Source organism: Pelodiscus sinensis, chromosome 20, assembly GCF_049634645.1.
Source record: "Pelodiscus sinensis isolate JC-2024 chromosome 20, ASM4963464v1, whole genome shotgun sequence".
Lineage (NCBI taxonomy): Eukaryota > Metazoa > Chordata > Testudines > Trionychidae > Pelodiscus > Pelodiscus sinensis.
In genome coordinates, this window is record NC_134730.1 from 14,481,253 (window position 1) to 14,494,490 (window position 13,238).

The 13,238-nt window shown below is 48.9% G+C and overlaps 1 protein-coding gene across 6 annotated transcripts in view; it reads left to right on the forward strand.

Annotated features, from left to right (window-relative positions):
* Positions 1-13,238, forward strand: part of CACNA1G (calcium voltage-gated channel subunit alpha1 G) — a 332,806-nt gene that overhangs the window by 143,727 nt on the left and 175,841 nt on the right. For all 6 annotated transcript variants that reach the window (XM_075903781.1, XM_075903780.1, XM_075903782.1 and 3 more), the window contains exons 2-3: positions 4,577-4,689; positions 5,459-5,592. In XM_075903781.1, the coding sequence (XP_075759896.1) occupies positions 4,577-4,689; positions 5,459-5,592 (247 nt within the window). The remainder of the gene's footprint in view (positions 1-4,576; positions 4,690-5,458; positions 5,593-13,238) is intronic.

The window sequence follows — 13,238 nt, forward strand, 5'->3', positions numbered from 1 at the left end:
CAAGAAGTCCATGGTAAAACCAGGAACTGAACCCAGATCTCTCTAGTCCTAAGCCACTATCTTAACTACCCAAATGTCCATTCTCTGGTAGCTTTAGGGCAGGACCTATGGCAAGGCTATTGTTTTCCCTCCTCTCCCACCCACACTGGTGTTGCAGGGCCTGGTGAGTGCCCTTCCTCCCTCACACTGCAGCAAGGAGCAGGCCCAGCCGAAGGGTTTGCAGGGCCCAAGGCAAGATGCTGGGAGTGGGGCCCCGGGCTTGCCCTGTGGATGGTGAATACTTAGCAACGTGGGGCCCTGAAAGCACAGGGACCTAAGGATTTGCCTTGCTCACCTTGCCCTAGGGCCGGGCCTGGCAGGGAGCCACGCAAGTGAGCCCTTGCTGCTGCCAGGCATCTACAACAGAAGCACACCCCTGGCAAGTGCTGCACTGTTGACCTTTGGGGAAGAAACAACTTGGAAATAGCACAAAGCAGGAGAGGGCCACACTGCTGTGATAGCATCTCTGCAGATAAAGAGCCTCTGTGCACAGCCAGCTGGGGAACCAGCTGGTACCATGTAAGTGCGCCAAGCAACACCTTCTACCTCCCAATTACCATTGGCAGTGTGAGAACTACACCTGCCTTTGGCATCTTCCACAGTCCTGGAAGAATTGACAAGACACATGGGCTGCTCCTGGAAGCTTTCGTCGGGCTGTCTGTTCTTCTAGCACTAAGTAGGCTAATGCTAAGTGTTCGTGGTGCTGCGCTGCATATTTCCCACAGCTCTTGTCTGACGCACACACATTCTATGGCTGATGTGGGCTCTTAGACCATCTTTATTTTCTTAAAGGTTTTTCACCTCATTGCTGGCAGAGCTACAGCTCTGCCCCTCCTGTGCTAAGCCAGGTATGCATGCCCCCATAGAACTACATTGGGGATAAATATTCCAGGCTGTAACCACAACCTGACCACTGGTATTTCTGTTCCAGTACCACGTAAACCAGTGGAGAGCAACTCATCAGGACAATCCACGGGTGGGCTGCCAGACAGGTTGTTTACCCTTCATCTATGGGTACAGCCACCTGCAGCTCCCATTGATGGCAGTTCACCATTCCTGGCCAATGGGAGCTTCAGGAAGTGGCATGGAGTGGCTGCTGCTTCCTGCAGCTCCTATTGGCCGGGAATAGAGAACCGCAGCCAATGAGAGCGGTGGGCAGCCATACCCGTAGGTGCAAAGTAAACAACCTGTCTGGCGGCCTGCCAGCAGCTTATCCTGATTGAGCCACCTCTGACCTGCAGGCTGCAAGTTACCCACCGCTGGTGTAAACACAGTCAGAATAAACGATCCAGATTGCCAGCTAAACAAATGCTGACTCCTCCCCAAGTGGTTTAACAGGAATCTATGTGGGAAAGTCCACAAGAGAGAAATGCCCCAAGGTCACTGTCCCACAGCTCATTGAGACACCCATAAGGTCGCCTTCATCTCTGATCTGTTAGGGTGAATAAACAATGTGGTTTAGGCTCCCAAATTTTGTCCGGGTGGGGTTGTGTTGGAAATGTTTTGTGTCTCCATGCTTCCATGGAATAGATAGAAGCTGCTCTTGTCTTTGACACGGAGCCATGACCCATGGGGGCTACTATAATGCATCATCTTGATCTGATAGAATGGATGAAGGTAGCACAGTGCATGCTGGGATCTGTAGTCTCCATGAATTATGTCGTCTCTGTGTCTAAGGTGAGGGGAGGCTGTTGGTTGGGGATAAATATCCCTGGGACCTTCAGCTCTGACCTCTTACTCATCCACTAAAGGTGCATCTCTTTCAGCTATCTGTGTATAGCGAGCTTTATTCAGGTTAAAGCCAGCCACTACTGGGAGATAGGATTGATGGGCTCTGCCTCGGTATTACATGCAAGGGTTTCTGTTCAGAAATCTCTACATGTCATGTAATTTCTCTCTTCTGCTTGCTCCTCTGCCCCTTTCTTTGTCTGGCCAGTTGGGCACCCTCTCTGTCTGTCTTCCACAGTTGACCACCCAGCAGCTTTTTAGGGACATATCCCACTTCTCCACTATGTGTCAGTTAACTGGGCTTTGGCTTACAGAGCTTTTCCTGCCTAGGGGAAGCTCTGTGTGGCCAAACCTGTGTGCGATAGCTCCACCAGCCATGCAGCCTGTCCTGAAGCTGTTCAGTCCCATCCGAGCCATGCTGGGACCCTACTTGTAAACACTGCGTAGATCCTGCAGTGCAGCTATATTATAAACCCTGCCAGGGAGAGATGTTTGTTATTTCGTGCTGCGCTGAGGAACGGTTCTGGTCCGACACCTCAAGAATGTGCCAGAGCCAAACAAAAGGCTACGCAGTTGCCAATCTGTGACAAGGGAAAGAAGAGATCGTGAAACGTTCTGGATACAAGGTTAAGTGTCTCAATCAGACGCTTGGCTGTTTCTCTTGTGGCTGGAGACTGAGGCTTTAAAAGTGCCTTTCAAATGAAGCTGAAATCAAACCCAAGGTGTCTTACTGCAATGGCAGGTGAGCCTGGTGGTCGGTTGGGTGGAAAAGCTAAAGGGCATTGAATTGGCCCCTTTAAAAAGTCTTTGTCCACAGTAGCTTTGAAATCTCTGGAAATGTCCACTAGAGGGACACAGAGAAATTCCTTTTGCTCAACACCAAATTTGAAACTTCCTTATGTGGACTTGCTGCTGCTGCTGGGCCGGCCTGTCCTAGGAGGTCACTAACCACTTTCAAAATCTCTCCCCATGCAGCTCAGGTATTTAAAACTCTTCTAAAATGTGGCAGTCAAGGGGGTGGACTTGGTTGTCTCCCACACTCCTTCGAGGCAGTTAATTTATGAACCAGCCAATGCTGATTTGGGTTAGGAATGAAAAGTGCAATCATTTTTAGGGTGCATCTACACAGCAGGGCTTAACTCGAAATAAGCTACGCAAATTGAGCTATGTCAATTGCATCGCTTATTTTGAAATTGGGAGCGTCTCCACAGCACTTATTTTGAAATAGAGCACTCTTCTTCCGACTTCCCATACTCCTCATACAGTGAGGGTTATAGGAGTCGGAATAAGTCGTCCTCCAGCTTGACAGTATTTCAACATTATTTTGAAATAACTGCCTGCTGTTATTAGACACGGACTAAGTCATTTTGAAATAATGCTAGTTATTTCGAAATAATGTTTCTGTGTAGACGTACTCTTATTTACTCCAGTCCAGTGTTTTCTGTAAAAAAACAGGAATGGCAACTGATTGTGCACAGGTATCATTTTGGCACCTGCATGTCCAAATGATGGCACATTTTCACATGGTAGTTGTGGTGGGATAGGGCAAGCATGAAAGACACTATACAAAATAAAGTTGCATGGCAGGAGATCAAAATAAAGTTGCAGGGCATGCAACCCATGGGGGTTCTGTGTGGCTCACTAGCCATGTTTACCATTGCCCACATATGGCTGCCACATTCTGCTGGTTTTCACCTGCATAGTTTTATTCCTACAGATATTACTAAAGTGACACACACATAAAGCGAGGGCACGTGACGTGAGGTGCGGGCTGATTGCACACGACATGGATTGAGAGAGTCATGCGCTCCCTCTGCATCCAATCAAAGCGCTGCTCTGGGTCAGTCGGCACAACCTCGTGCATTGTAGGTGCACAAACTCAGTTAGCTATCCTGAGAGCCCGTCTTGGTCACATCAATCTTGCAGCCCATTGGGATGAAGGAAGGCCACTCATAAAGCCCATTCACTAGTCTAGGTTTCCCCTCACAGCATTAGATTGTGCTGTGATACGATGGACTACAAAATTAAAGCTGACTTACATAAACTTTGGGAAATACACAAAGTAGAGGATTCCAGCAAAAGACTAGTTAGGAATATAGGCCACAATTCAGCAAGTGCTCAAATGTGTAAATGTGTGAATAATCCCAGTGATTTCAGTGAGGACTATTCAACTGCTCTAAGTTTGGCCCTTGCGTAAGTGCCGTGCTACTCAGGGCTCTGGAAGAAAGTTTGAAGAATTGTTTTTTCCAGATCTCTAATGTCCAAGGGAAAAACCCTTCCAGGTTGCCAACTGTGACTCTGAAATAACTGAAGAAGTCACCCGTCCCCCCTCGGCCCCTGCATAGAATCTATGTCCGGTTACATCTGAGACCCAATGCCTGTGAGAACAGAACCTCAGGGAGTTCAGCAGGGGTTCCCAGCCAGTGTTGATATGTTTAGTATGACTGAGAGGTTTTTCCTTGATGGTGATGCTCTTATGAAAAGTCCTTATTCTAATTTCTCTCTCCCCAGCCAGAAGTATTTGTATAAACACAGAAACGTCAGGCAGGGGTAATTGTGCCAGCCAGTCAGTCCAAGTAGAAGTTGCAATCGAGAAAAGGGAATGGCCATCTTTAAGGAGACCAGAGGAGCCTCAGACAGAAAAAGGCCTGCTTGTAACCCCTCTGGCCAACCTGCTCATTCCTTGTTACCTTGGGGCTCTGCCTTCTGTATGTCTATCCATCAGCAAACATGATGTGTCTAGTTCTAGTGGACCCTCCCCTGCTTATGTCCCATCTATTCTTGGCTTCCTTAACGGACCTCCTGTGCACCTGGTTCGAAAGGCTCAGCATGTTGGTGATTCTCCTCAACTGTGTGACACTGGGCATGTTCCACCCCTGTGAAGACATGGCCTGTGATTCCCCGCGCTGCAGGATTCTCCAGGTATGGGCATGTTCTGAATCCAATGGAGGGGCGGGGCAGTGGCTGGTTGTTAGCACTCACATGTACCCACGGGACGCCAAAACGAGACTCCCTGTTTCCTGCAAAACCAGACACAGTGTAGCATGATCACAACTGTCAGTATTCGCTCCCACCTGTATGCCTGGGGAGGATGAGTTCTTGCCTTCACTGGAGTGGCAGCCATTGATTTAACTTCCCCGAGGCACACTCAGCAATGACAAGTGAAGCCCCCATAAGCCAGCACAATTTAGTCCGGCTTCACATTTAGTTGAGTGCAGACAGGGCCTTAAATGCTCTCTGGTGCCTCTCTTCCCCAAAATTGGTTCCTCCCCAGTAGAGTAGGGTGCAGGCCCACTGGGGGCAGGGGAAGAAAATGCAGTGTTGCTCTGAGCTATGTCTGCTTGGAGACGTGAATCCTCATTGTCTGAGCCAGACCCCACGGAGATCCAGGGAAAGGCTCATTGACTCCTCTGCCTTTTGGAAGAGGCCCTTCATGCCTTGCGCCAGCATTAACATTAGCAGGATTTCTTTAAAGTACCAGTTGTGGGAAGTTGCTGGAGAACATGCATTGAGTTATGGGCCTCCCCAGCTAAAATAGCATCCCTGAGTCCATCACTGGTAAGGGGATGGACATCCGCCATAACAGCATACTCGTATGCTGTGTTCTGTCCCAATCGGATACTGTCCTCTTGCCACTCTGCTGGGGGCAGCCGCTTTTCTTCTGACCTCCTGCTGCTGTTTTGTTTTCTAGAGCTTTGATGACTTCATCTTTGCCTTCTTTGCTGTGGAGATGATTGTCAAGATGGTTGCGCTGGGGATTTTTGGGAAGAAGTGCTACCTGGGAGACACCTGGAACCGTCTGGATTTTTTCATTGTCATAGCCGGGTAAGTCTGAAAAGCTCCAGGGAAAGAAAGGTTTGTGCTTTTTAAGGTAGCCCTCCGTGATGGTTGGAAGCACTGTTTTGCTAGCACAGCTCCGAGGGAAAGGAAAGTGCCAACCTCCACTGGTTAGTGAGAAGGCTGTGCTACCTCTAACCATATTCTAGCATGATTGGAGTTATCAACTTCTCATCCCAGTCGGGCAAGCATCCACTCCTGGCAGTAGAAGCGGAGACTGCTGGGAAATTTATTTTCTGCCGTAGATAGCACGAGAGGCTACATTTTCTGCCTGTATTTTCCAAGTGCCTGCTCACCCCCTACACTGCATCCGCCAGCTTGGAACAATGGCAGCCTTTCCTGGCAGCACTGAGTTTACAGACAACAGCAACAAAAAGAGAGAGTGGGGGGAATGTTACAAAAACTGTTTTCCTTTGTTCTCCGCCAGCCCGTGTGCTTTCCATACTGTAAGATCTCTCGCTCGGCAGCTCCAGGCGGTCTCAGCTGGCACCCGGCAAAACTATTTTTCTGGCTCCAGAAATATTGGTAGTTTGTGTCATGCAGCTTGCCCAAATGGATGAAGTTTCAGCAGCTCGTTTCAAGCGGAGGAGTTGGTTCCAAGTGAAATATTTCAGTGAAATGTGCGTGATTGCCCCTTTTTGTTGTTGTTGAGGGAAAGCAACCAAGTTTGCCTTTCATGAGTGTTTTCCTTTCAGAGGCACCTGGTTTAAATTAAAGTTTCTTCTAGCACCCGAGAATCTCCTGGCTGTGGCTGGAAATCCACAGGAAAAATTCCTGGCCTATAGCCCAAGTGTTGAGTTGCCTCGACACATTAAGGGCTCGGAGGCCCTTGCTTCACCTCCCTACTCGTGCAGAGAGCCCAAGGACCTTTGGGAATGTGGCTATTTTTTTCCTTGTGTATATAACTGGAATTTCCTGGAATGGATTGGTGGATCCCAGAAATAAACCACAACTGCGTCATTTCCCAGGTTAGGCAGTCAGCAGCAAGCTTGTGGGCTACCAGGAGGTGTTTGCATGTTTGTTCAGTTGGCTTACAGCGTATAGTGCCTCTCTGCATGCTTAGCCTGCTGAGAGCACAAGCCTGTGCATGTGAGGGCAGGATGCTGGTGACAGCAGGGGGATGCTCAGTGGAAATGAGAAGGTGGCAAACCCAAAACTGACACAAGGAAATTAATTTTTGGTGTAATTAGACTGTGGAACTCACTGCCACATGATGCGGTGGAAGCCAGAAACTTTGTGGGATTCTAGAAAGGATTGGCTACTGTTATGAGAACAAAGAATATAATACAATAAAGTTACCAAACTGAATGCTAGCAAACCTTTTGGAAGAGACATTAACTCTCATGCACCAGGGCTTTAGCTAGTCTCTGTCTAGTTGGGATCATGTGATTTCTTGCACTTTCCTCTGAAGAAGCGAATGCTGGCCATGTTTTTTGCTTTTAAAAAGGGAGTGGCTGGATTATAACTCAGCCCCCACTTTAGTTGGGTTTGCTGTCTAGACAGGCCCTTCTGAGTATGGGTTCTCAGCACAAACCTACCCACAAGCAAAGGCTCTTCAACTGGAGCCCTACCCCATTATAAAGGGAAGAGGGGTTGCTGGCAAAAAGTTCCCGGTACGGTTTGCTTTCCTTTGGAACACTCTCCCCCACTCAGCGTCTGAAATGGCTGGATTTGTTGCCTGTCCAGGCAGACTGCAGGGCCTCTCTGTCTGAGCAGCCATTGGCAGAGGGCTGAGGCAGCTGCAAGAAGGGTTTCTGGCTGGTGGGAAAGCACAGGAAGAGTTTTCATCACCTAGCTACTGGTGGAAGGAAGGGGAAGGTGCCTCTAGCAGCTTTATGCATTGTAACCCTCACGTTAGGGTGTTTTCAAATGTATGTCAGGGTGCCTGGAGCGCTGGAGGGGGCAAGTGTCAGTGGGGAGTGTCTGACAGGCTGGAATTGAAATAAATAGCTGGCTGGCTGTTATGTTTGTCACAGAAGACACCGTGCAAGGAGTTCAGCTGCGGATCTACAGTACTTACACACGCCCCCCCAGAGAGTCCAAGCTCGTGGCGTAACCATGGCAGCAAAGCTCATGGGCTATGGGAGACCCTAGGGACTCTGAGGAAGAAGTATGGTGTGGAGCATAGTCTTATTCACAGGCTTTTCTGGCTGTGTGTGTTTTGATACATTTCAAGGCTTCTGCAGGAAAAACCGGGTCAAAATCATGAGCCAATTTACTTTTCCTAAAATTACTTAGGGAAATCACAGGACAATAGCGTGAAGCATGTTTACCTATAAACTGTGCATGCATCTAGTCTGCATCTTCTTTGTATTACTGTTCCTGTTTTTAGTGTAGGTCCTACAAGATTAGGGCTTGAAGTCCATGGAGGTCTTGCCTTTAACTTTAATGGACTTTGGATCAGGCCCCTTGGTAACTTTTGTTGTTTGACTTGGTTGTTTGGGGTATTGCAATTGAGGGAATAGTAGGGGAGGGATAATATGGTGAAATCTCCTATACAGTTTAGAAAGTTTGTGTGTTTATCTGTCTATGTGTCCATCTATCTGTGAGTCCATTTGTTCAAGAACCACTCCTAAATGGTAAGGGCTAGGAGCACCAAATTTGCTATGCAGCTTCCTCTTATCCTAACTTAAAGCAAGGTCAGAGTTTGGTTGTACCAGGATGATGGGATGTGCCAGGAATTCAATCGTTTCTCAGAAATGGAAAGGGAGAGGTTTGGTAGGCTATGACACAGCAGCGTTATTTTGGAATAATTCACGTTCTTCTGAAATAACAACGTCCATGTCTACACTACAAGCAGTACGAGGAGTAAGGGAAGTCAGAGAAAGAGTGCCCTTTCTTGGACTTCCTGCTGTGGAGACAGCGCCAAAAGCCAAAGTCAGCTATTTTGACTTATGCTATGCAATTGACATAGCTCAAGTTGCGTAGCTTATCTCGGCTTTGGCTGTGCTGTGTAGACGTGCCCTTATACTGTAGAATGACCACAGGAGTGCAGTAAGTGATGGGGACAAGGACAGCTATAACCCCATTGGGCCAGCAGGGGTCAGGAATTGAGAAAGGGCCATTCCTCTGCATCTGCCCCAGCTCTGAGCTTACCACTCTTCAGATGCCCTTTCACTTGCCAGGTGATTCTGTCTGTTTTCTGTATCTTCTATATATTTGAGAGAGTTTGTTTGTGTGTCTGTCCCTGCCAGCTGGGGTACATGCACCCTTTTCCCAGCTGTGCCCGCTGCAGCTGTATCATCCATGGAGAAGTGCTTCTCACCTGGCCCCAAGCTGCTGCAGTGGGCTAGGGCTGAGGTACTTCTCTCACCCTGGGGCAGCCTGCATACTGAACCCCTTATCCCCAGCCCCACCCCAGAACCAGTGTTCCCTATAAGCTGGTCCCTGTAACAACGTCCACGTCTAAACTACAAGCAGTTATTTTGACATAATGTTGAGCTGGAGGACTTCTTACTCCAACTCCTGTAACCCTAATTGAACAAGGAGTAAGGGAAATTGGAGGAAGAGATTCACTCAGGAGAGATTCAGGTGCCACCCAGCTGATTTGCAGAATGCCCACAGTTTCCCACAGCCGGCAGCCTGTGTTTCTATTGGTGGGGCACCTCTGCACATGCTGTGGTGCACATGACAAAATTTATTCTGCACATGGACAGAAAACATTAGAGGGAACACTGCCCAGAACAATTATTTAAATGAAGAAAAACAAAAGTTATCGGCGTTAAGGACCCAAGCAATGCTGGGTAAATCCTCTAGTCTACTATATATTTGAGAGAGTTTGTTTGTTTGTTTGTTTGTTCACGAATTTTCCTACATGGTAAGAGTGAAGACCCCCAAATCTGATATACAGCTTCCTCTTATCATAACTTGAAGCAAGGTAATGGTTTGGTTGTGCCAGAAAAATGGGATGTGCCTGGAATGGGATTGCTTCTCATAAAACCATACAGAAAAGAGACAGAATCACCAGGCAGATGAAAGGGAATGTCCCCCTCTCCGCCTTCTGGGATTGCCCCAGCCTTGAGCTTCCCACCCCTTTATGGTCAGGGTGGCAGGGCTAATGCTCCTCCCCCAGATCTGTACAGGAACATTGTTAGCTGTTCCCCTTTGTCAGGGAAAGAGGGGAAAGTGTGCAGTTTGCTGCATTCCTCACTCTGGCTGGAGTGCAGGGACAGAGGAGCTGTGCACTTTGCTCTCGCTCCCTGACAGGGTCAGGATGGGGAAGAGCAAGCAGCCCCGGTAAAAATTTTCCTTTTATTTACAACAAAAATAATTGAGTTAAGGATGCGAGCAATGTTTAGTGAATGTGCTGGTTGCCAATAAAATGGAAGATGCAGAATTTTGAAGACTTTCCCAATCGGACAATAATCATAATGAGTAAATTCTGAGCTAACGCTGTCCCCTCTAAAGGCAATGGCTGAATTGAACCAACAGAGAAGGAAATTCAGGGTGATGAAGCATCCTTCGCATGCTTCTCTATTTTTAGGAATGGAGCAAGAATACTCAAAAGCCTGGTTGCAATAACCAGGTGGTACTGATGTGTCAAGGACAAAATAGCTGCCATTTAACTCTCTTCTTCCTATTCTTAATTTGACATCGGCTTTATGTTTTTAGTCCCATTCTGCATTCCTGCTTTTAGTGACAGAAGGATACTTTTAAAAGGGAAACAGCCTGGCCAAGCAAAGAAACATCATGGCCTCAGAACCCAGTGTAATGAGCATAGGCCCATTAAGAGTCTGCCATTACCCCTTGGCGGAAGCTGTGGAGTGAAACTACTTCAAGCACCATGCAGTTGAGTGGATAATGCTTGGAACTAGGAGCCAGGAGTTCTGGGTTCTACCCTGTCGGGTGAGTGTGGCTAAGGCGTTGCACCTTCCTCTGCTTCTTGCTCCCCTTCCATCCTGTCTGTGTCTCTTTAGGACTTGGGACTGCCTCTTAGGTGTTTGTAAAGGGTCACATTATGTTAGGCAGTTATCTCAGTGGGGACCTACAGGCACTAATGTAACACAAATAGTAATAATAAAGTAGCGGCTCCAATTTTTTAAAACTGAGTACACACATCATCTGCCCAACTCTTGGCATTTGGGCCCTCAGATTGCATTGGGATTTCCCATGAGTGCAACCATAAGCAAAACCTATTTCTTTCTCCTAGGCACACGAATAGGTACCCGTTTTGTACAGTTCTCAGAATGTTATCTCTCACACACACACATCTGCTCCAAAGGATCTGCAGCCTCTCAGTTTGACCGGCTGCCAGGTCAGCGTTGTCTCTTGCTGAATGATTTGTCTTTTCTGTATGTTCATCAACTGTTCCCATCTGGGCCCTGTCAAAACCAATTGGGCTAACAAAGGCTCGAACTAACTTTAAATACAAAGCAGAATATCTTTTTTTCCCAAAGAGGCTGCGCTTCTGCTCAGTTATTACTCACAGTCCTTCCTCTCCACCTCTTTCTTTTCACTGAGATCTTGTCCTACTATTCCTAAAAGTATTTTCCCCTCCTCACTACAGTATCACTCCTCACAGCCCTCCCTCACCTGTGCCTAGTAGAACATCTTGGGGTGTGCACAACTGAAAATAGTAAATGATATTAGCACGTGTCAGGTGACAAAGAAGGGCTAGCACAAAATCTCATAGCTATGGAATTGGGCTCAGAGTTGGGTAAGGAATATTTTATTAAATAAAGGAAATAAAATGCCTAAATTTCAGAATGGCTCTCGCAGGTCACCATCTCAACTAGACAGAGTCAGATTCCCGAATACAGCCAGGGATGGTCGCCTTTCGCACATGGGACAAATTAGTGAAATGAACACCCAGGCTGAAGCCTTAGCTGCAGAATATGGAAGCAATGAAACACTTTCACTTGAAGCTTAGTTATCTTGCTGCTTTTGGCTTCCCTTGTGGTTGCTGATAGAGCAGCTGCTTTTGATGAACTCTGAATCTGAACCTCTGCCAAGCACTACCAGGGATGGAATGTGGAGGATTTTAGGACAGTGATGGCCTTAAAGCACATCCTGGGGTGCTTACAGCCAGGAAGTGTTTAAAAGAGCTGGTGTGACCCACACACCTCATGGATGGGGTGGCTGCCTTCGGCTCCACCCCTTCCATCCTTAGCCCAACCGCTTCTAGGAGCACATTACCTAGGGACCCACAAAAGCTGTCAGCTCCACTGGTCACCACGGTGGCCGCTTTCACATTTCCACCACCCTGCCCTCCAGTGATGGTCAATCCTGACCCATAGGTATCTGCTTTCATGGTGAGAGGGCAGTTTGGTTGAGATGGCCAGCTGTGAGGGAGAATTGATGCAAAAAACACTAACTGGATGGGGTTTTTGCCTTGATCTTCCCTTTTTCAGGGCGCAAAGTTAAAAAAAGTGAGGGGGAGAAAATGAAAACCAAAGAAATGTTAACTGCTAGGAGGTTTTTTTGGGTCAAAATTGCAGGGAAAATGAAAGTTTTCTGTAAATATTTTCATTGTAAGAGGTGGGGAGAGAAGGCCATTTACAGTAAACTTCCAATAATCCGGCACCTTTAGGACCCAGGGGGTGCCGGATTATCAGATATGACGGACTATCAGAAGGGGGGGGCTATGAGGGGTCTGGGGTGGGGTGGGGAGATGCTACCCCAGACCCCCTCATAGCCCTCCCTTCTGATAGTCCGGCTCTGCCCCAGGAGTCCCCGATTCAGCCGCTGTTGGTCAGTTTCAGCAGCGGCTGAATCGGGGACGCCTGCAGCAGAGCAGCTGGGGTGCTGCTGGGTTGGTCCGGTAGCGCCGACCCTTGGCGCGAGACCAACCCGTCAGCACCCCAGCTGCTCTTGGGGACGCCTGGGGCAGAGCAGCTGTGGTGCTGACGGGTTGGTCCCGCAGCGCCGCTCCTCGGCGCTACTGGACCAACCCAGCAGCACCCCAGCTGCTCTGCCCCAGGTGTCCCCAAGTCAGCCGCTGCTGATACTGATCAGCAGCTGACTCCAGAAAGCCAGAGGCAGAGCTGCTCTGCCCCGGGCTTTCTGGAGTCAGCCCTGGTCAGTTTCAGCAGCGGCTGAATCAGGACACCTGGGGCAGAGCAGCTGGAAGGCTGCTGGGTTGGTCCCACAGCACCGAGGAGCGGTGCTACTGGACCAACCCATCAGCACCACAGCTGCTCTGCCCCAGGCATCCCCAAGTCAGCTGCTGCTGAAACTTATCAGCGGCTGACTCCAGAAAGCCAGAGGCAGAGCTGCTCTGCCCCGGGCTTCCTGGAGTCAGCCCATGTCAGTTTCAGCAGCGGCTGAATTGGGACGCCTGGGACAGAGCAGCTGGGGTGCTTCTGGGTTGGTCTGGTAGCGCCAAACCTCGGCGCTGCGGGGACCAACCCAGCAGCACCCCAGCTGCTCTGTCCCAGGTGTACCCAAGTCAGCTGCTGCTGAAACTGACCAGCGGCTGATTCCAGGAAGCTGGGGCAGAGCAGCTCTATCTCGGGCTTCCTGGAGTTAGCCGCTGGTCAATTTCAGCAGCGGCTGAATCCGGGACAGCTGGGGTGCTGCTGGGTTGGTCCCGCAGCCCCAAGGGGCAGCGCTACTGGACCTACCCGGCAGCACTCCAGCTGTTCTGCCCCCTGCTTCCCGGATTCAGCGCTGGTCAGTTTTAGCAGCGGCTGAAT